Consider the following 22769-nt stretch of genomic DNA (forward strand, 5'->3'; position numbering starts at 1 on the left):
ACCTACATCCGTGATACTTCAGGCGCCCGACCTCATTTGACAATTTCCAGTTTCCTGTTCCGAACCGCCCCCTCTTCACTATGGACGTCCAATCCCTCTACACCTCCATCCCCCACCATGACGGGTTGAGGGCTCTTCGCTTCTTCCTTGAACAGCGGCCCAACCAGTCCTCATCCACCACCATCCTCTACTGCTTGGCTGAACTTGTTCTCACATTGAACAACTGCTCCTTCAACTCCACGCAATTCCTTCAAGTTAAAGGTGCCGCTGTGGGTACCCGCATGGGTCCTAGTTATGCCTGTCTTTTTGTCGGAGATGTCCAACATTCCTTGTTCCAGTCCTCCTCAGTCCCCCTCCCCCAAATCTTTTTTCTGGTACACTGATGACTGTATCGGTGCAGTTGTTTGCTCCTGCCCGAACTGGAAAACTTTATCAACTTTATTTCTAATTTCCAACCTTCTCTCACCTTCACATGGTCCATCTCCGACACTTCCCTTCCCCTCTTCGACTTCTCTATCTCCATCTCTGGGGATAGGCTGTCTACTAATATCCATGATAAGCCCCCTGACTCCCACAACTACCTCGACTGCACTTCTTCACACGCTGCCTCCTGTAAGGACTCCGTTCCATTCTCACACTTTCTCCATCTCCGACGCATATTCTCCGATGATGCTAACCTCCATGACAGCGCTTCTGATATGTCTTCCTTTTTCCTTAACCGAGTGTCGCCCCCCCACCCCTGACCCACCACTGTGGTTGACAGGGCCCTCAACCGTGTTTGGCCCATTTCCCGCACCTCTACCATCACCCCTTCCCCTCCCTCCCAGAACCGCGACAGGTGTCCCCTTGTCCTCATTTTGCATCCCATCAGCCTCCATATCCAAAGGATCATCCTCCACCATTTTCGCCACCTCCAGCTTGATGCCAGTACCAAATGCATCTTCCCCTCCCTTCCCATGTCAGCATTCCGAAGGGATCTTTCTCTCCGTGACATCCTGGTCCACTCCTCCATTGCCCGCAACACCTCGTCCCCTTCCCATGGCACATTCCCCTGCAATCGCAGGAGGTGCAATACCTGCCGATTTACCTCTTCTCTCATCACTATTCCTGGCCCCAAACGCCACTTTCAGGTGAAGCAGCGAATTACTTGTACTTCTTTCAATTTTGCAGATGGAGTTCGCTGCTCACAATGTGGTGTCCTCTACATTGGGAAGACCAATGGTTGAAGCATTAACATCAGGTTGAAGCATTTGCAACAATCTTTAACCTGAAGTGCCGAGTTGATGATCCATCTCGGCCTCCTCCTGAAGTCCCCAGCATCACAGATGCCAGAGTGTAGCCAATTCGATTCACTCCACGTGATATCAAGAAATGACTGAAGGCACTGGATACTGCAAAAGCTATGGGTCCTGACAATATTCCGGCCATAGTACCGAAGACCTGTACTCCAGAACTTGCCGCACCCCCAGACAAGCTCTTCCAGTACAGCTACAACACTGGCATCTACCCTGCAATGTGGAAAATTACCACCCCTTCAGCCTACTCTCAATCATCAGTAAAATGATGGAAGGTGTCATCAACAGTGCCATCAAGCGGCACTTGATTAGCAATAACCTGCTCAGTGACGCTCAGTTTTGGTTCCGTCAGGGCCACTCAGCTCCTGACCTCATGACAGCCTTGGCTCAAACATGGACAAAAGAGCTGAACTCATGATGTGAGGTGAGAGTGAGGTGGGAGTGACTGCCCTTGACATCGAGGCAGCATTTCACCGAGTATGGCATCAAGGAGCCCTAGCAAAACTGAGGACAATGGGAATCAGGAGGATAACCCTCCGCTGGCTGGAGTCATACCTGGCACAAAGGAAGATGGTTGTGGTTGTTGGAGGTCAATCATCTGAGCTCCACGACATCAATGCAGGAGTTCCTCAGGGTAGTGTCCTCGGCCCGACCATCTTCAGCTGCTTCATCAATTACCTTCCTTCAATCATAAGGTCAGAAGTGGGGATGTTCGCTGATGATTGCACAATGTTCAGCACCGTTCGTGACTCCTCAGATACTGAATCAGTCCGTGTAGAAATGCAGCAAGGCCTGGACAATATTCAGGCTTGGGCTGTTAAGTGGCAAGTAACATTCGCGCCACACAAGTGGCAGGCAATGACCATCTCCAACAAGAGAGAATCTAACCATCTCAACGTGACATTCAACGGCATTACCATCGCTGAATCCCGCACTATCAACATCCTAGGGGCTACCATTGACCAGAAACTGAACTGGTGTAGCCATATAAATACCGTGGCTACAACAACAGTTTAGAGGCCAGGAATCCCGAGGCGAGTAACTCACCTCCTGACTCGCCAAAGCCTGTCCACCATCTGCAAAGCACAAGTCAGGAGTGTGATGGAATACTCTCCACTTGCCTGGATGGGTGCAGCTCCAACAACCCAATCGAAGCTCGACACCATCCAGGACAAAGCAGCCCGCTTGAGTGGCACACCATCTCCAAACATTCACTCCCTCCACCACCGACGCACAGTGGCAGCAGTGTGTACCATCTGCAAGATGCACTGCAGCAATGCACCAAGGCTCCTTAGACAGCACCTTCCAAACCCGCGACCTCTACCACCTAGAAAGGACAAGGGCAGCAAATACATGGTAAGATCCCCACCTGTAAGTTCCCCTCCAAGACACACACCATCCTGACTTGGAACTTCAATATCGCTGGGTCAAAAGCCAGGTGCTCCCTTTGTAACAGCAATGTGGGTCTACCTACGCCAAATGGACTGCAGCGGTTCAAGAAGGTAGCTCACCACCACGTTCTCAAGGGCAATTAGGGATGGGCAATAAATGCTGGCATAACCAGTGACGCCCACATCCCATGAATGAATTTAAAAAAACGCAAACTAGGTGAACGCTTTGCGGAACACCTCCGCTCAGTCCGCAAGCTGGACCCTGAGCTTCTGGTTGCTTGCCAATTCAACACTCCCCCATGCTCTCATGCTCGCATCTCTGTCCTGGGATTTCTGCAGGTTCCAGTGAACATCAACGCAAGCTCGAGGAACAGCATCTCATTTATTGATTAAGCTCACTACAGCCTGCCGGACTGAACATTGAGTTGAACAATTTCAGAAGATGACGGGCTCCATTTTACTTTTATTTTCAGTTACATTTTCTTTTTCCTTTTTCAAATATTTTTTCGTGTTTCTATTATTTCATCCTAGTTTGTTCATTTTGCTTGCCCACTGTTTTTTCATGTTTGCACTTGCGGCTGTTCAATTTTCAGTCTGTCAACACCCGATCTGTACTAATGCTTTGTCTTTCAACACACCATTAACATATTGTTTGCCTTTGCTCACCTACCTTCTGGTCAGCTTTTCTGTGACCTTTTCCTATTTACACCTTCACCTTTGTTATCTCTTGTCCACCCCCGCCTTACTTGCTTATAACCTTTTACATTTCGAATATTTGCTCGTTCTGAAGAAAGGTCACTGACCTGAAACGTTATCTCTGCTTCTTTCTCCACAGATGCTGCCAGACCTGCTGAGTATTTCCAGCATTTCTTGCTGTTATTTCAGATTTCCAGCATCCGCAGTATTTTGCTTTTATTATTATGATCAGGAGATCTGTTTCATTGATTTGATATCTTTAACTCCAAGTCCTTGTCGGAAATATTACTGCAATTTTCAAATATCTGATTCCATTCACAGACCCCACACCGGGACTGGGAAATGAACCAGTGACACTGGTCAATTCCACATACAGCTCATACTTAATATTAAACGCAGTATTTTCCGTCTGTCGTTCCCTTTCTCCATGTCTGCACTTCTGCATTGGATCTTCTTGCGGTTTCAGAAACCTGATGTCAGGACCACATGGGGGGAACCTGAGACTGCTCTTCCCAGAAATGAGATTGGTGGAACAACATTCCCGGTACATAGCTTCCTAAATTTCCGCTCTGAGCTCCCTGTCCAATGAAGGGCACAGAGCATGTTCCCGCTGCTGTTAGATCAGAAGGCCAGCAGCTCTGGAGCCTCAACAGCGTCCACTTCTCCGAGTGGTCAGCGGATCGTGAGGGCTGAGAATATTAAGCATCACTTTTAGTCGCCAACTCCCTGTAATTCTCTCTTACACTGTCTGTGTGACCGACCCACACACAATCTGTCTGTTTGTTTCTCCCAATCCCTGTCACGATCTCTTTGTCCCTATCTCTCAGTATTCGACTCCCCTCTCACTCTATTACTGTTTATTTCCCTCTGACTCTCATTTTTATTTGTTTCGAGATGCAACACTGACACAGGCCCTTTGGTCCACTGAGCCAGTGCCGACCAGCAACCACCCATTTATACTGACCCTGCAGTAATCTCACATTTCGTACCTACACTAGGAGCAATTTCAGTTGGCCAATTTTCCTTTCAACCTTTGCAAGTCTTTGGCTGTGGGAGGGAACCGGAGCACCTGGCGAAAGCCCACGGGGCCACAGGCAGAACTTGCAAACTCCACACAGACAGTACTGAAAATCGAACGCGGGTTCGTGGAGCTATGAGGCTGTGGTGCCAGCCACTGCACCACTGTGCCACCACTCCGTTTCCCTTTATATCTCACACTTCATGTCTGTCTCTCACTTTCTGCCACTCCTTTTATCAGTCCCTCAATCCCATATCTTTCTCTGTCATTCCTTGCCTGTCTCAAACACTCACTCTCTCGACTCCGTGTCTCCCCTTCCCACGACTGGTCCCGCTCTGTCTCGTTCCCTCACTCCTGTCACTCTCTTTGTCTTTCATTCTCTCTCTGTCTCAGTCTCTCTCACACTCCGCCCCATCTAACTCCCTGTTTACCTACATTTCTCTACACTCCCTCTCTCTCTCATTTAAAATCCCTGTCTCTCTCTCTCCCATTCCCAGTCACTCTCTCACTCCATGTTCTCATCTCCCTCAGTCCCTCTCTGTCTCCCTCTCTAGCCCAGTCCCTGTTTTCTCTCTCTTTCTCTCTATCTCATGCTTTGTCTGGCACATACACACACACACACACCCTGTCGCTCTCTCTGGCACACGTACTGTGTGTCCGTATCTCTCATACTAAATCGCTGACTGTCTCTCATGCACCCTTCCTGTCTGCATCTCAAATACACTCCTTGTCTGCCTTACTTGCGCAGACTTCCTCCTTTTCTCTCTCACAGACAATCCCTGTGTGTCCCACACTCCATGCCTGTCGCGCTCATAAACACGACCTGGCTGTTTTCTTAAACACACTGCCTGTCTGTCTCTCTCTCACACACACCTCTGCCTCAGTCACACACACTCCTTGCCTAAATCTCTCACATGTACTGTCTGTCTCTCACGCACGGCCTGACTGCCTCTATCACACACACACACACAACCTCTGTCTCTCCCACATACAATGCCTGTCTGCCTCTGTCTCAATTACTGCCTGTCTGCATCTGTCACACACACACCCTGTCTGTCTCTCTCTCACACACACCTCTGCCTCAGTCACACACACTCCTTGCCTAAATCTCTCACGTGTACTGTCTTTCTCTCACTCACGGCCTGACTGCCTCTATCACACACACACACAACCTCTGTCTCTCCCACATACAATGCCTGCCTGCCTCTGTCTCAATTACTGCCTGTCTGCATCTGTCACACACACACCCTGTCTGTCTCTCACACACACTGCCTCACAGCCTCTCTCTCACACACAAAACATGTCAGTCTCTCTCACACACACTGTACCTCACTCTCACACGCACAGTCCCAGTCTGTCTCTCCCACACTCTCACTATCAGTCTCTCACGCACTCCCTGTCTGTTTCCCTCTCTCACACACTTCCTATCTGTCTCTCTCACACTCTCCCTGTCTGTCTCTGCCTCTCACACACACTCCCTGTCTGTCTCTCTCTCTCACACACAAACACTCACTGTCTGTCTCCCTCACCTAGTGTCTCTGTCTGTCTCTCTCACAGACACACCCTGTCTTTCTTATTCACAGTTACTCCCTCTCTGTCACTCTCACACTACTCCCTGTCTGACTATCTCTTTCTCACACACACCCTGTCTTTCTCATTCAAACTCACTTCCTGGCTGTCTATTTCTCACACACTCCCCGACTGTCTCGCTCACCTACACTCCCTGTCTGTCTCTCTCACACACACACCTTGTCTTTCTCCCTCACACTGCATCCCTGTCTGTCTCTCTCTCTCACACACATTCCCAAACGGTCTCTCTCACAAACTCTCTGTCTGTCTCTTTCGCACACGCTCCCTTTCTGTCTCTCTCTCACCCACTCCCTGCCCGATTCTCTCTCACACACACCCTGCATTTCTCTCTCGAACCGACAACGGGTCTGTCTCAATCTCATGCACTCATCACAACATTGAATGAATTTAAAAATTGGAGTAAAGGGATATTTCAGCACATTCTTCAACTGCACTCTGAACTGAGTCTGGGTCACGACATAAAACGCAGTGTTTGTGCAGCAGCTCAGCAGCTGTAGCATGAAGCCCAATTCCCGCAGAAACGCCGGTAGAAATATAGACTGATAACCTAAATACCACATCCGGCTCCATATCGAAAACACCATTAACACTGCCCATAACAGAATGAAATTTGCCGAGATAATTAACAGTAAAATGATGGATTTTCTTCGGCTATCCATCTCTGGGTCTTTGCGTCTCTCCCCACTGCTATGATCCCGGAGTCTCCTGCGTCCTCTACTGCTCACTAAAATGTGTCTGACGGTGACAGCATTGAGCAGTAGAATCACCATAAATGGGACAAACGGTGTTAGAATGTAATGGAGGAACTCGATTGTTCCCCAGATACGAGAATTCCGAGCATGCTCTGCTGCATCACAAAACCATGGGATGTTCCACAGCAAATACCGACCTGTGAACATAAAATACCAGAAGATGTTCTTTAAACAGCTCAGCACAATCACTGTTCCCAGAACCACAGCCGCCGTTTTCTCGCTGCAATATTTCCTTTTCAGCTTCTGGCAACAAATCGCCACAAATCGATCAAAGGTGAAAGTGACGGTGAACCAGACAGAACAGTCTGTGGCTGCGTAAAGCAGGATGGCGTGAATATTACACACGGGGATGGAATACAGGAACTGAAACTGTTCCGGATAAACAATGGGAATGTGTCTCAATATCACATCCAGGAAAATGACCAGTAGATCCGCCGCTGCCAAGGCTACCAGGTAGCGAGTGACACATTTGGAGAGCCCGCATTTTCCCCGAGATAAGATCCCAATCGTCAGCAAGTTAACTGTAAGGTAGGGGAATAAATAGAGAAATTATACATCAGTCTAGGAGCAAAGTTACCAGTTTGCTTGAGGCCTTATTGAGATTTAAAGTGTGTTCCTGTATCCAGTGATGTACTGAAATGATCGAAGCTGAAAGAACAAGAGAAGTGTTGTAATAGGGTGGAAGGCAGGAGAGATTAATTGAAAATTACACACGGGGATGGAATACAGGAACTGAAAATGTTCCGGATGAGACTGAAATGTTAAAATCAATGTTAATCATAATCCTTCCCCTCCCTCACGTCCCTGTCTGGTTTAAAATCTGATCCATTTCTATTCTCTCCCAGTTCTGATGAAGGGTCATTGACCTGAAACATTAACTGTGTTTCTCTCTCCACAGGTGCTGCCAGACCTGATGAATATATACAGCATTTTCGGTTTTTATTTCAGATTTGCAACGTCTGTTGCACATCGCTCTTGAGCAGGACATTAAATGTTGGACTGCCTGAGAGATTCCCTCAACTGTGGCGGGCAGCACGGAATTCAATTATTTCAAAGCAATAATTGGGAATGTGTCGACTGAAAAATCAATGAAACAAATAATCTCGATCGTCACGAAGATAAAGCTAAACAAGGGAATTTGTCAGGATATTTTACTCCAGGTTGGGAGTGAAAACAGCAGTTTCAAGGAGTTTAGGATGACAATTGCAAATTTGTTGTTGTATTCAGTATGCAGTGAATTATCTTCCCAGTGACAGGAATTGCTGCTGGAGACAGGGAGCTGAATTTAGTGGAGCCAGTGGGGTTCCTGACGGCGGGCAGAAAATATGAGCGTACCCTGTCATAGAAATTCAGAGCCTACACTCCGTGTGGCTCTTCAGCAATTAACTGCCTGGTGTCGTGGTCCACATCCCTTAAAGGATGGGAATCCCATCTGCCAAAGCTGCTGAACAATCATGGCCAGCTGCTCACTAGTATCGGCAACGCCACTGAGAGCAGTGGAACTGCCAGTCTTATACCCTTGACCCATAGTGCCCGAGACACATAGGTAAGTCTGGCGATGACACCACGCACAGTCAGCTGATCGGAGCCAGTGCCGGTAACACAACAGGTCTGGGACCAGGCCCATTGTTAGAGTCCCGGACCCGACGTAAATCAAGTGTTGCAGCAGGGGATAGCCAGGGAGCAGGGACTACTGTTGCTATTACACCAGACCTGGGACAGGAGCAGCCTTGGAGTCCCATACCCCAGGTGAGTTGGCTGGTATTGCCAGAGCCAGTGTGGTAACCCTTGGAAAATGGGTGATGGTACTCGCTTAGTTTGGGGGTGTTTCAGGGAGAATCATCTTTGCTGCCAGGGCCCATCCATGGGCCACAGGTTACCGAGGGAGCAGGCTACAGTTCACAAAGTTGCAATTTTCAGAACTCATGAAGAGTGGAAGTCTAGTGATGAGCGAGCAAGATAGTAATAGAATTCATGAGGGCACAAACAGGGTGATGGACTGGGCAGAAACAATAACCACAAATAGTATTTCTACAGCACTACTGCGAGGTGATGCATTTTGGAAGATCCAATTCGAGAGTGAACTATACAGTAAATGGAAAAGTCCTGGGGAAAATTGATGTCCAGAGAGATTTGGGTGTTCAGGTCCACTGTTCCCTGAAGGTGGCAACGCAGGTAAATAGAGTGGTCAAGAAGGCATACGGCATGCTTTCCTTCATCGGACGGGGCATTGAGTACAAGAGTTGGCAGGTCATGTTACAGTTGTATAGGACTTTGGTTCGGCCACATTTGGAATACTGCGTACAGTTCTGTTCGCCACATTATCAAAAGGATGTGGATGCTTTGGAGAGGGTGCAGAGGAGGTTCATCAGGATGTTGCCTGGTATGGAGGGCGCTAGCTATGAAGAGAGGTTGAGTAGATTAGGATTATTTTCATTAGAAAGACGGAGGTTGAGGGGGGACCTGATTGAGGTGTACAAAATCATGAGAGGTATAGACAGGGTGGACAGCAAGAGGCTTTTTCCCAGAGTGGGGGTTTCAATTACTAGAGGACACGAGTTCAAAGTGAAAGGGGAAATGTTTAGGGGGGATATGCGTGGAAAGTTCTTTACGCAGAGGGTGGTGGGCACCTGGAACGCGTTGCCAGCGGAGGTGGTAGACGCTGGCACGATGGAGTCTTTTAAAATGTATCTAGACAGATACATGAATGGGCAGGAAGAAAAGAGATACAGAACCTTAGAAAATAGGCGACATGTTTAGAGAGAGGATCTGGATCGGCGCAGACTTGGAGGGCCGAAGGGCCTGTTCCTGTGCTATAATTATCTTTGTTCTTTGTTTTCTTTTAGCACCTTTAATGTCGTAAAAAGTCCCAAGATGTTTCATAGGCGCATTATATAACAAAATAAGATACCGAGTTACATAAGGAGATTGTAGATAAGATGACCAAAAGCTGGATCAAAGAAATATGCTTCAAGGAGTGTTTTAAAGACATAGAGTTAGCTGGAGAGGCGCGGAGATGGTATTACAGAGCTTAGGGCCCATACAACTGAAGGTACTACCACCAGTGGTGACGAGATTAAAATCAGGGATGCACAAGAGGCCAATATAGGATTAACATAGGTATGTTAGTGTGTTGTGGGACAGGAGGCTATTTCCGTGATATGGGGCTGGACATGTGTAGCAGGCGTGGCTCTTAGCAGCGGGCCAGACAGGCGGGGTTAACAGAACCTCGGCCTTTTCGTGCCACCCACCCCCACCTCGCCCCAAAGCGATCGTGCGGTTTTTTTGTCTAAATGTCTTATGCTGGGATCCAAGTCCCTTTCAAGATGATGATCCCACCTCCAACAGCTGCTGGCCAATCAGAGAACTGGCAGCTCATCAGTATCGGCACTAGCACCAGGAGAGGTGGTCACTTTCAGTACTGCAGACGTCTTGGTGGTAACGAACACTTGGATGATGGTTTTAAGCAGAGGAGCTGCGAGAGAAACAAAGTCAGGCGATGTAACTGAGGTGGGGATAGGCCATTTTAGTGAAAGTGCATATACGTGGTCGGAAGATCATCTTGGGGTCAAATATGACACCAAGTTTGTAAACAGTCTGCTTTAGTCTCACACAGTAGTCAGGGAGAGGGATAAAGTCGGTAGCTGTTAATGGTGTGTGCAATGGGGACTGAAAACAATGGCTTCAATCTTCTAAAATTTTAATTCGCACAGAAAATACATAAGGTAAAACAGAAAGTGCTGGAAATACTCAGCAGTTCTGGCAGCATCTGTGGTGACTTAAACAGAGTTATTGTTTCAGATATGTGACCTATCATCAGTACTATTTCCGACATTTTCTGTTGTTTTATTCTTTGTCCTCTGTGGAGCAGTGAAGGATAAAGGGAGATTACATATAGAAATTCAAAATCACGAAGAGTCTTGATTGTGTAATTAAGGTGAAGAGGTTTCCAGTGTCAGAAAGTGCAATATTAAGACACAGTTTGATGTTAATTGGCAAAGAAACTGAGGGGAAATGAGGAAAATTTTCTTACGCTGTGAGCTATTCGCTTTGGAATTCATTGTCAGGCTATATGGTGGAAACAGATTCAAAAATATCTTGCAAAAGTGAATTTGGCAAAAACTTGAAAAGGATAAAAATGCAGGAGTCTGGGGAAAGAGCAGGGGAGCAGAATTGATTAGATAATATTTCCAAGCGACAACACTGACACAATGGGCCGAATAGCCTCCTTCTATGCTGCATTGTCTCTGATCCTATGAGCCAGACCGAAACTGAAAAGGTGAGAGTGTGAGACAGGGTGAAAGAGAAAATGGAAAACAATGAAAAAGGTGAGAAACAGGAAAAATCAGATTTGTCCTTCTTTTCAGGCCTAGGGTTTGTGATTCATGATCTGCCCGTGCCTGTTCCTGGTGACACACAAAACTTCCTGCTGCCTCCTCATTGCCATGAATTATACATGCCGCCCAGGGTGACCCGCACTGTAAGCTGGGTGACTGTAAGCTTAACAGGATCCTAACTGTGTGTGAAGCTGGCTGGTAGCTTCAAGGGTGATGCAACGTTCTTTCCTTATGACGTCTCTTAACTCCGAGCTCCCCCTCATCTTGCTGTCTGATATGATGTACAAGCTGCAGTTGGCGGTACCTGGATCTCCTGCTTTCCATCCAATCCCCAAAACCTCACCCCAATCCTCCCCTTCTGATGATATACTTCCCAATAATAACCTAAAACTGCCAGCTTCCCAGTCACAGCAGCTCTCAGGGACAGAGAGAGAGAGGGAAAGAGAGAGCAGCAGTACAGCACTGATGGTGAATATCCATTAGCAGGTCCGGGACTCACAACCACCTGCTAAAATATTTACACTGCGTGTACCGTCGAGGCTGGAATAGAGTCGGGACCTGCACGTGGTGATTGCATGTGCCAGCTCACTTAAGATGAGAAATTTAATGGGGCAACAGACAGGAAAATGCTGATAGACATGTCCACTGAGATACTTTGTCCATTGACAGTCCTGTCAGACAGTCTGTTGTCACTGTCTAGGAACTTAGAGGAGTCCGACTCCAACAGGGCACAGGACATTGCACAGAGCTTGAAGCCCATTCTTTCCCTAGTGGAAGTTGTCACTAAGTCCATGACAGCACTAGCGGGCCCAGCCTTGATACAGCGTCTGGTGATCATTGTCGCAGTTTCCACTGCAGCACAGGTGGCAGACACTCAACGTCTCGGTGTTGCAGTGGAATGTCAGACCGAGGTCATAAGATCCATGCTTGCTGCCATGCAGGATCTTACTGCTTCCATTATGGCAGTGGATCTCAGTTGTCAAAGGGGTTTCAAGGCTCTCACCGCAGTCCAGCACTCAGAGATCCAGAGGATTAATCGGATTTCTGAGGTATCGCTCCGTGCGACAGGCAGTGGCTCCGTGGAGCACGAACCTGCTGTCCACTCTTAGGCTGGCAGAATTTGTCTTCCTTCACTGATACTCCACCAGTGTTTTTGCTGATACCCATGAACCAGCGCAGGCTGCTGCTGACCATGGGGAACTAATGTCGTCCGAATGCGAGACGTCAAGACCCAGAGCTGCTCGAGGGAGTCATGCAAGACCATCTACAACCTCCCTCAGTGAAAGTCAGCAGCCTTACACCAACCATTCTGCAGCCACTGGGGTAGCACCGTGCAGGAGCACGAGGCAATTTGAGGGAACCCTTAATACAGGCACTATGGAATACACAAGTGTGAATTCAACGTGTCGTTGAATAAAAGTGTTCATGAAAAGATATTTGTTGTGTCTGTTTTACAGAGAGATGCAGGGATTATGGAGTAGTTATCAAGGAAGACTTTAATTATCCGAATGTAGACTGGAGGAGCAGTAGTGTAGAGGTCAGAAAGGGGAAGGAGTTCCTCGAGTATGTTCTGGAAAGCTTTCTGAAGCATCTGCCAAGTTTTTGCCCACTCACTCTACCTAACTATATCCCCTTGCAAATTCCTTATGTCCGCATCACAAGATGCCCTCCCACCTGTTTTTGTATCATCAGCAAATTTGGATGTATTACACTCTGACCCCTCCTCCAAGTCATTAATACAAATAGTGAATAATTGAGACCTTAGGACTGATCCTTGCTGCCCTCCACTACTTACGTCTTTCCAACTTGAAAAAGACCCATTAATCCCCACTCTCTGTCTACTGTGCGTTAACAAATCCTCAGTTCATGCTAATATATGACGCCCAATACCGTGAGTTCCTCTCTTGTGCAATAATCTTTTCTGTGGCACATTATCGGATGCCTTCTGCAAATCCAAATACACTACATCTCCTGGTTCCCTTTATAAATTCTGCTTGTTATATCCTCAAATCACTCTAACAAAAGTGTCAAACATGATTTCCCTTTCTCAAACCATGTTGACTCTGTTTGATTGCTTTAAGCTTTTCTAAATGTCTGCAATTTCTTCCTTAATAATGAACTCTAGCATTTTCCCAATGACCGATGTTAGGCTGACTGGCCTATAGTTTCCTGCTTTTTGTCTCCCTCCCTTCTTGAACAGGCTCGTCACATTAGCGGTTTTCCAATCCGCTGGGACCCTCCTGGAATCCAGTGAGTTCTGGAATATTTCGACCACTGCCTCCTCTTTCATTGCAGTTCCTTCCTTTAAAACCCTTGGATGAAGCACATCAGGTCCTGGCGACTTGTTTGCCTTTAGTCCAATTGGTTAGTTAAATACTTTGCCGTCGTGAAAGAGACTGTTACAATATCTTTACTCCCATTAGCTGTTTGCTTATCTGATATCTGTGGGGTGTTTGTAGTGTCCCCCATCGTCAATTCCAATGCAAAATATTGGTTTAAATATTCTGCCATTTCCCTGTTCCCCATTATCAATTCACCAGTCACATCCTCCAAGGGTCCCACGCTCACTTTAGCGACTCCCTTTCTTCTTATATAGAAGCTCTTGCTGTTTGTTTTTGTTATATTTATTGCCAATTTGCTTTCATAATCAATTTTCTCCATCTTAATTAGCTTTTTAGGCATCCGCTGCTGGTTCTTTAAAAGATTCCCAATCCTCTTGCGTACCACTAGTTGTTGCCACTTTGTATGCCTTAGTTTTTGATGGGATACTCTCCTTGACCGCCTTTGTTAACCACGGGTGGTTCATCCTTCTCATCGAGTCTTCTTTTTGACCTTGATTATTTTTTGCTGAGCGTTATGACATATCTGGTAAAATGTCTGCCACTTCTCATCCACTTATCTTCCCCTTAGTCTATTTTCCCAGCCTGTTTTAGACAACTCTTTCTTCATACCTCTGTAATTGCTCTTGTTTAAGTTGGGGACACTGGTCTGAAACCCAAATTGCTCGTCCTCAAACTGCATTAGAATTTCTACCATGTTGTGACTGCTACCCCCTGGAGGACGATAATTATGATATTTCTTATTAATCCTACCACATTGCATATTACTAGATCTAAAATAGCCTGTTTCCGAGTAGCAAAAACAAGAAATGCTGGATTCACTCAGCAGGTCTGGCAGCATCTGTGGAAAGAGAAGCAGAGTTAACGTTTCGGGTCAGTGACCCTTCTTCGGAACTGACAAATATTAGAAAAGTCACAGATTATAAACAAGTGAGGTGGGGGTTGGGCAAGAGATAACAAAGGAGAAGGTGCAGATTGGACCAGGCCACATAGCTGACCAAAAGGTCACGGAGCAAAGGCAAACAATATGTTAATGGTGTTTTGAAAGACAAAGCATTAGTACAGATTAGGTGTGAATATACTGAATATAGAACATCAGCAAGTGCAAACCTGAAGAAAAACAACCTGAAAAAAACAGTGGGTAAGCAAACTGAACAAATTAAGATGAAATGAAATAAATGCAAAAAATGTAAAAAGGAATGCAAAAAAAAAAGGAAGAAAAAATAACTAAAAATGACTAAAAATGAAAGTAAAGTGGGGGGCTGTCATGCTCTGAAATTATTGAACTCAATGTTCAGTCCGGCAGGCTGTAGTGTGCCTAATCGGTAGATGAGATGCTGTTCCTCGAGCTTGCGTTGATGTTCACTGGAACACTGCAGCAATCCCAGGACAGAGATGTGAGCATGAGAGCAGGGGGGAGTGTTGAAATGACAAGCAACCGGAAGCTCAGGGTCCTGCTTGCGGACTGAGCGGAGATGTTCCGCAAAGCGGTCACCCAGTCTGCGCTTGGTCTCCCCAATGTAGAGGAGACCACACTGTGAGCAGCGAATACAGTATACTACATTGAAAGAAGTACAAGTAAATCGCTGCTTCACCTGAAAGGAGTGTTTGGGGCCTGGGATACTGAGGAGAGAGGAGGTAAATGGGCAGGTATTACACCTCCTGCGATTGCAAGGGAAGGTGCCCTGGGACGGGGACGAGGTGGTGGGGGTAATGGAGGAGTGGACCAGGGTGTCGCGGAGGGAACGATCCCTTCGGAATGCTGACAGGGGAAGGGAGGGGAAGATGCGACTGGTAGTGGCATCACGCTGGAGGTGGCGAAAATGGCGGAGGATGATCCTTTGGATATGGAGGCTGGTGGGATGAAAAGTGAGGACAAGGGGAACCCTGTCACGGTTCTGGGAGGGAGGGGAAGGGGTGAGGGTAGAGGTGCGGGGAATGGGTCGGACACGGTTGAGGGCCCTGTCAACCACAGTGGGGGGAAATCCTCGGTTGAGGAAAAAGGAGGTCATATCAGAAGCACCGTCATGGAAGGTAGCATCATCAGAGCAGATGCGTCGGAGACGGAGAAACTGGGAGAATGGAATGGAGTCCTTACAGGAGGTAGGGTGTGAAGAAGTGTAATCGAGGTAGCTGTGGGAGTCAGTGGGCTTATAATGGATATTGGTAGACAACCTATCCCCAGATATGGAGACAGAGAAGTCGAGGAAGGGAAGGGAAGTGTCAGAGATGGACCATGTAAAGGTGAGAGAAGGGTGGAAATTGGAAGCAAAGTTGATAAAGTTTTCTAGTTCGGGGCGGGAGCAGGAAACGGCACCGATACAGTCATCAATGTACCGGAAAAAGAGTTGGGGGAGGGGGCCTGAGTAGGACTGGAACAAAGAATGCTCGACATATCCCACAAAAAGATAGGCAAAACTAGGACCCATGCGGGTACCCATAGCGACACCTTTTACTTGAAGGAAGTGCGTGGAGTTGAAGGAGAAGTTGTTCAATGTGAGAACAAGTTCAGCCAGGCGGAGGAGGGTGGTGGTGGATGGGGACTGGTTGGGCCTCTGTTCCAGGAAGAAGCGGAGAGCCCTCAAACCATCCTGGTGGGGGATGGAGGTGTAGAGCGATTGGACGTCCATAGTGAAGAGGAGGCGGCTGGGACCAGGAAACTGGAAATTGTCAAAATGACGTAGGGCGTCAGAAGAGTCACGGATGTAGGTGGGAAGAGACTGGACCAGCGGAGAAAAGATAGAGTCTAGATAGGAAGAAATAAGTTCAGTTGGGCAGGAGCAGGCTGACACAATGGGTCTGCCGGGACAGTCCCGTTTGTGGATTTTGGGAAGGAGGTAGAAGCGGGCTGTCCGGGGTTGCGGGACTATGAGGTTGGAAGCTGTAGAGGGAAGATCTCCAGAGGAGATGAGGTCAGTGACAGTCCTTTGGACGGTGGCTTGATGTTCGGTGGTGGGGTCATGGTCCAGAGGGAGGTAGGAAGAGGTGTCTGTGAGTTGGCGTTGAGCTTCTGCAAGGTAGAGGTCGGTACGCCATACAACAACAGCACCACCCTTGTCTGCAGGTTTGATGACCATGTCGGGGTTAGACCTGAGAGAACGGAGTGCCTCAAGTTCAGAGGGGGACAGGTTAGAGTGAGTGAGGGGGGCAGAGAAATTGAGACGACCAATGTCTCGCCGACAGTTTTCAATGAAGAGATCAAGAGCGGGTAAGAGGCCAGGGTGAGGGGTCCAGGTAGAGGGAGAATGCTGGAGGCGGGTGAATGGGTCTGCTGGTCGGGGGGAGGACTCCTGGTCAAAGAAGTGAGCTCGGAGGCGGAGGCGACGGAAGAAGAGCTCAACGTCATGCCGAGCGCGAAATTCATTGAGGTGGGGGCGTAAGGGGATAAAACTGAGTCCTTTGCTGAGTACAGAACGCTCAGCATCAGAGAGGGGGAGGTCAGAGGGTATAGTGAATACACGGCAAGGGGTCAGATCAGAAGGGGTGGGGTCAGAGGGAAGTGAAGCAGAAGGAGGATCTGGTGGGGCATTAGTCCCCATCAGCTGCTGGAGCTTGCGTTCCTTAACACCTGAAAGGAAGAAAAAAAGTTTTTTGTTAATGCGTCGGATGAGACGTAAGATGAGATGAAACTGCGGAGTAGAACAGATTTGAGATAAGGTGAGACGGTGCTGCTGGAGAGAGAGGTCCAGTGTGTGCATATGGCGGCGCATAGCACTGAGTGTAGATCTCAGGATGCGGCGAGAGTAGCAGTCCGAGGAACGTTGTATTTCTCGGAGATACCTGTGATCCTGGGTGGTTTCAAAGCATGATGGGTGAAACTGCAGTTGGAATCCACGTGGAATCAGTCGGAGCCGGAGACAGTCACTGAGGAAGGAGATGTGGCTGTGAAAACGAGTTTTGGTAGATACCTTATCAAACACCAGGAGGGAAATAGAAAGCAATGAAGGTGAACAAGGTAAAAGAGACAAACGAAAATCCCGTCGGAGAGAAGAGCAGAACTTCTTCAAGGTAGGCATTCCTGGAAGAGAAGTGGCAGTGAATTAAACACTAAAATAAAAGCAAAATACTGCGGATGCTGGAAATCTGAAACAAAAACAAGAAATGCTGGATTCACTCAGCAGGTCTGGCAGCATCTGTGGAAAGAGAAGCAGAGTTAACGTTTCGGGTCAGTGGCCCTTCTTCGGAACTGACAAATATTAGAAAAGTCACAGATTATAAACAAGTGAGGTGGGGGTTGGGCAAGAGATAACAAAGGAGAAGGTGCAGATTGGACCAGGCCACATAGCTGACCAAAAGGTCACGGAGCAAAGGCAAACAATATGTTAATGGTGTTTTGAAAGACAAAGCATTAGTACAGATTAGGTGTGAATATACTGAATATAGAACATCAGCAAGTGCAAACCTGAAGAAAAACAACCTGAAAAAAACAGTGGGTAAGCAAACTGAACAAATTAAGATGAAATGAAATAAATGCAAAAAATGTAAAAAGGAATGCAAAAAAAAGGAAGAAAAAATAACTAAAAATGACTAAAAATGAAAGTAAAGTGGGGGGCTGTCATGCTCTGAAATTATTGAACTCAATGTTCAGTCCGGCAGGCTGTAGTGTGCCTAATCGGTAGATGAGATGCTGTTCCTCGAGCTTGCGTTGATGTTCACTGGAACACTGCAGCAATCCCAGGACAGAGATGTGAGCATGAGAGCAGGGGGGAGTGTTGAAATGACAAGCAACCGGAAGCTCAGGGTCCTGCTTGCGGACTGAGTGGAGATGTTCCGCAAAGCGGTCACCCAGTCTGCGCTTGGTCTCCGCAATGTAGAGGAGACCACACTGTGAGCAGCGAATACAGTATACTACATTGAAAGAAGTACAAGTAAATCGCTGCTTCACCTGAAAGGAGTGTTTGGGGCCTGGGATACTGAGGAGAGAGGAGGTAAATGGGCAGGTATTACACCTCCTGCGATTGCAAGGGAAGGTGCCCTGGGACGGGGACGAGGTGGTGGGGGTAATGGAGGAGTGGACCAGGGTGTCGCGGAGGGAACGATCCCTTCGGAATGCTGACAGGGGAAGGGAGGGGAAGATGCGACTGGTAGTGGCATCACGCTGGAGGTGGCGAAAATGGCGGAGGATGATCCTTTGGATATGGAGGCTGGTGGGATGAAAAGTGAGGACAAGGGGAACCCTGTCACGGTTCTGGGAGGGAGGGGAAGGGGTGAGGGTAGAGGTGCGGGGAATGGGTCGGACACGGTTGAGGGCCCTGTCAACCACAGTGGGGGGAAATCCTCGGTTGAGGAAAAAGGAGGTCATATCAGAAGCACCGTCATGGAAGGTAGCATCATCAGAGCAGATGCGTCGGAGACGGAGAAACTGGGAGAATGGAATGGAGTCCTTACAGGAGGTAGGGTGTGAAGAAGTGTAGTCGAGGTAGCTGTGGGAGTCAGTGGGCTTATAATGGATATTGGTAGACAACCTATCCCCAGAGATGGAGACAGAGAAGTCGAGGAAGGGAAGGGAAGTGTCAGAGATGGACCATGTAAAGGTGAGAGAAGGGTGGAAATTGGAAGCAAAGTTGATAAAGTTTTCTAGTTCGGGGCGGGAGCAGGAAACGGCACCGATACAGTCATCAATGTACCGGAAAAAGAGTTGGGGGAGGGGGCCTGAGTAGGACTGGAACAAAGAATGCTCGACATATCCCACAAAAAGACAGGCATAACTAGGACCCATGCGTGTACCCATAGCGACACCTTTTACTTGAAGGAAGTGCGTGGAGTTGAAGGAGAAGTTGTTCAATGTGAGAACAAGTTCAGCCAGGCGGAGGAGGGTGGTGGTGGATGGGGACTGGTTTCCGAGTAGGTTTTGCAACAGCCATTCAGAGACTGTAGAATCGAGATAAAATATGACGATTAATTTTTGAAACTAGCTGAAAAACCAGCTTTTGAGAGACACAGAGACAGACAGCATGAGCATGAAAGGAACAGAGATCACTGATAATTTAAACTGAAGGAAGGTGAATTTTAGACTGATCACTTTTTCACCCCTCAATATTCGAAAGCAAAATTAATTCATCAAAGTATTTGCAATTTGTTAATCTGTAGATGTCCTCGCTGGATGAAGGAGGAGTTGAAGTTTTGGATGTTGGTCATTTTTCTTTCCTCATTGGAACCTGGAATACTGCAAGTGGACTTTAATCAGAGAATTAATAATCGGGAAGTGCAAATCACAAAGAAAGCTGTTTTCTAATGCTGTTTATATGTTAGTAGTGTTTAAGAGTTTAGTTTTTCTGATAAACAGTTAATTTGTTGGTCTAAAGATATCTGGTTTGGTTTGCCTCATTCGGAGTTTGCCAGATAGTTCAATTCGGCTTTAGATGTCTTTAATTTAGAAAGTTTAAAGTGATATGTTAGGTGATCTGCAGAACGCCGGGAATGATTTAACAGTGTATTGCTCACGCAATGAGAACAGTCTAATTTGATTGGATATATATATACTTGAGCGGTCAGTCGTAACAAGATAAGCCCAGGAACTGCAGTCAGTCAGTTTAACATTGGTAGAGGGGAAATTTATTGAAACAATAATTTGTGAAAAAATGAATAGTCGCATGGACAAATGAGGGATACCTAAGGAAAGACAGTATGGAATTCTTTAGGGAAAACCATTTTAAGTATTTGCAAGAGTTTTTTTTTTAGGAGGAAAGAGAGTGGGTTTATGAAGGCAATGCAGTTGATGTGGTGTACCTGGACTTCCAAAAGGCATTTGATACAGTGCCACACAACAGACATGTGAACAAAGATATAGCTCATGGAATAAAAGGGATTGGAAAACTGACAGGAAACAAAAAGTATTGGTTAATGGATCTTTTCCGGCCTATAGTAAGGTTTTTATTGGAGTTCCCTAGGGGTTACTGTTGGGACTGAGTACGGCATGAAGGAGCCCGAGCAAAACTGGAGTCAATGGGAATCAAGGGGAAAACTCTGCAACGGTTTGTGTCGGTCCGAGCACAAAGAAAGATGTTTGTGGTTGTTGCAGTTCAATCATCTCAGCTCCAGGACATCGCTGCAGGAGTTCCTCAGGGTAATACCCTGGGCTCAACCATCCTCTGCTGCTTCATCAGTCCGTGTAGAAATGCAACAAGACCTGTACAATATGCAGGTTTGTTTGATAACTGTCCAGTAATATTCGCACCACAAAAGTACCAGGCAATGAGCAACTCCAGCAAGAGAGAATCTAACCATGTCCCCTTGACATTCAAAGGCATTACTATCGCTGAATCCCCCACTATCAAGATCCTGGGGGTTACCCTTAACCAGAAACTGAACTGGAGTAGCCATTAAATACTTTGGCTACACGAGCAAGTCAGACGCAAGGAATACTGTGGCGAGTAACTCACCTCCTGACTCCCCAAATCGTGTCCACCATCAGCAAGGCACAAGTCAGGAGTCAGTGGTCTGGTCTCTGCTTTCTGACCTGTGACAGGTGAGAATGGTCTTCTATACAGGATCTGATGGATGGAATGGCCTGGTATCTGCTGTCTGAACTGTAACAGGTGAGAATGCGTTTTCTGTCCCCGGATTGAATGGATGGAATGACCTGGACTCTGCTGCCTGGTCTGTGTCAGGGGAGAATGATTTATGCGTTGGTTTTAATTTTCCAAAATTACTTATATTCGGGGAAGGTTCCTTTAGATTGGAAAATAGTGAATGTAGCTCCTTTATTCAAAAAGGGATGGAGGCAGAAAGCAGGAACCTAAAGGCCAGGTAGCTTAACATCTTCCTTAGGGAAAATGTCAGAAGGTATTATTAAATAAGTAAGCGAAGGGTATTTAGGAAAATTCAAGCTTATCAGGCAGACTCAACATGGTTTTGTGAAAGCTGAGTGTTACATGTGCTGTGGATAAAGTGGAACATGTGATGTATTGTCCTCAGCTTTCCAGAACGCATTTGAAAAGGTGCCACATCAAATGCTACTGCATGGGGGGAAAAGGTCATGTTGCAGGGGGTAACATATTGCCATGGATAGAATTTTGGGTAGCTAACAGTTAAAAGAGAGTAGGCATAAATAGGTCATTTTCTGGTTGGAAAGAGAGAACGAGTGGTGTGCCATGGGGGTCTGTGCTGGGGCATCAACTTTTTACGATTTATATAAATTACTCAGATGAAGGGGCCAAAGGTATGGTTGTTAAATTTGCAGATGACACAAAGATAGGGAGTAAAGTACATTGTGGAAAAGACACAAGGTGGCTGCAAAGAGACATAGATAGGTTAATGAGTGGGCACAGAACTGGCAAATGGAGTATAATATGGGAAAGTGCAAAAATGTCCACTTTGGTAGGAAGAATGTCAAAGAACCATATTATCTAAATGCTGAAAGATTGCAGAGAACAAAGAACAACGAACAAAGATAATTACAGCACAGGAACAGGCCCTTCGGCCCTCCAAGCCTGCGCCGATCCAGATCCTCTCTCTAAACATGTCGCCTATTTTCTAAGCTTCTGAATCTCTTTTCTTCCTGCCCATTCATGTATCTGTCTAGATACATCTTAAAAGACTCCATCGTGCCCGCATCTACCACCTCCGCTGGCAATGCGTTCCAGGTGCCCACCACCCTCTGCGTAAAGAACTTTCCACGCATATCCCCCCTAAACTTTTCCCCTTTCACTTTGAACTCGTGTCCTCTAGTAATTGAAACCCCCACTCAGGGAAAAAGCTTCTTGCTATCCACCCTGTCTATACCTCTCATGATTTTGTACAGCTCAATCAGGTCCCCCCTCAACCTCCGTCTTTCTAATGAAAATAATCCTAATCTACTCAACCTCTCTTCATAGCTAGCGCCCTCCAAACCAGGCAACATCCTGGTGAACCTCCTCTGCACCCTCTCCAAAGCATCCACATCCTTTTGATAATGTGGCGACCAGAACTGTACGCAGTATTCCAAATGTGGCCGAACCAAAGTCCTATACAACTGTAACATGACCTGCCAACTCTTGTACTCAATGCCCCGTCCGATGAAGGAAAGCATGCCGTATGCCTTCTTGACCACTCTATTTACCTGCGTTGCCACCTTCAGGGAACAGTGGACCTGAACACCCAAATCTCTCTGGACATCAATTTTCCCCAGGACTTTTCCATTTACTGTATAGTTCACTCTTGAATTGGATCTTCCAAAATGCATCACCTCGCATTTGCCCTGATTGAACTCCATCTGCCATTTCTCTGCCCAACTCTCCAATCTATCTATATTCTGCTGTATTCTGACAGTCCCCTTCACTATCTGCTACTCCACCAATCTTAGTGTCGTCTGCAAATTTGCTAATCAGTCCACCTATACTTTCCTCCAAATCATTAATGTATATCACAAAC

At 46.9% G+C, this 22769-nt stretch overlaps 1 protein-coding gene across 1 annotated transcript; it reads right to left on the bottom strand.

Moving 5' to 3' along the window:
- Nucleotides 1–2295: 2295 nt before the first annotated feature.
- On the bottom strand, nucleotides 2296–8369 carry LOC137361298 (probable G-protein coupled receptor 139). The gene is made up of 3 exons (XM_068026185.1): nucleotides 8213–8369; nucleotides 6327–7263; nucleotides 2296–2371 (listed from the first exon to the last, which is right to left on the bottom strand). Exons 1-3 carry the CDS (start codon nucleotides 8367–8369, stop codon nucleotides 2296–2298), a joined length of 1170 nt encoding a protein of 389 aa, XP_067882286.1.
- Between the last annotated feature and the right edge of the window lie 14400 nt (nucleotides 8370–22769).

Source organism: Heterodontus francisci, unplaced genomic scaffold (assembly GCF_036365525.1).
Source record: "Heterodontus francisci isolate sHetFra1 unplaced genomic scaffold, sHetFra1.hap1 HAP1_SCAFFOLD_435, whole genome shotgun sequence".
Lineage (NCBI taxonomy): Eukaryota > Metazoa > Chordata > Chondrichthyes > Heterodontiformes > Heterodontidae > Heterodontus > Heterodontus francisci.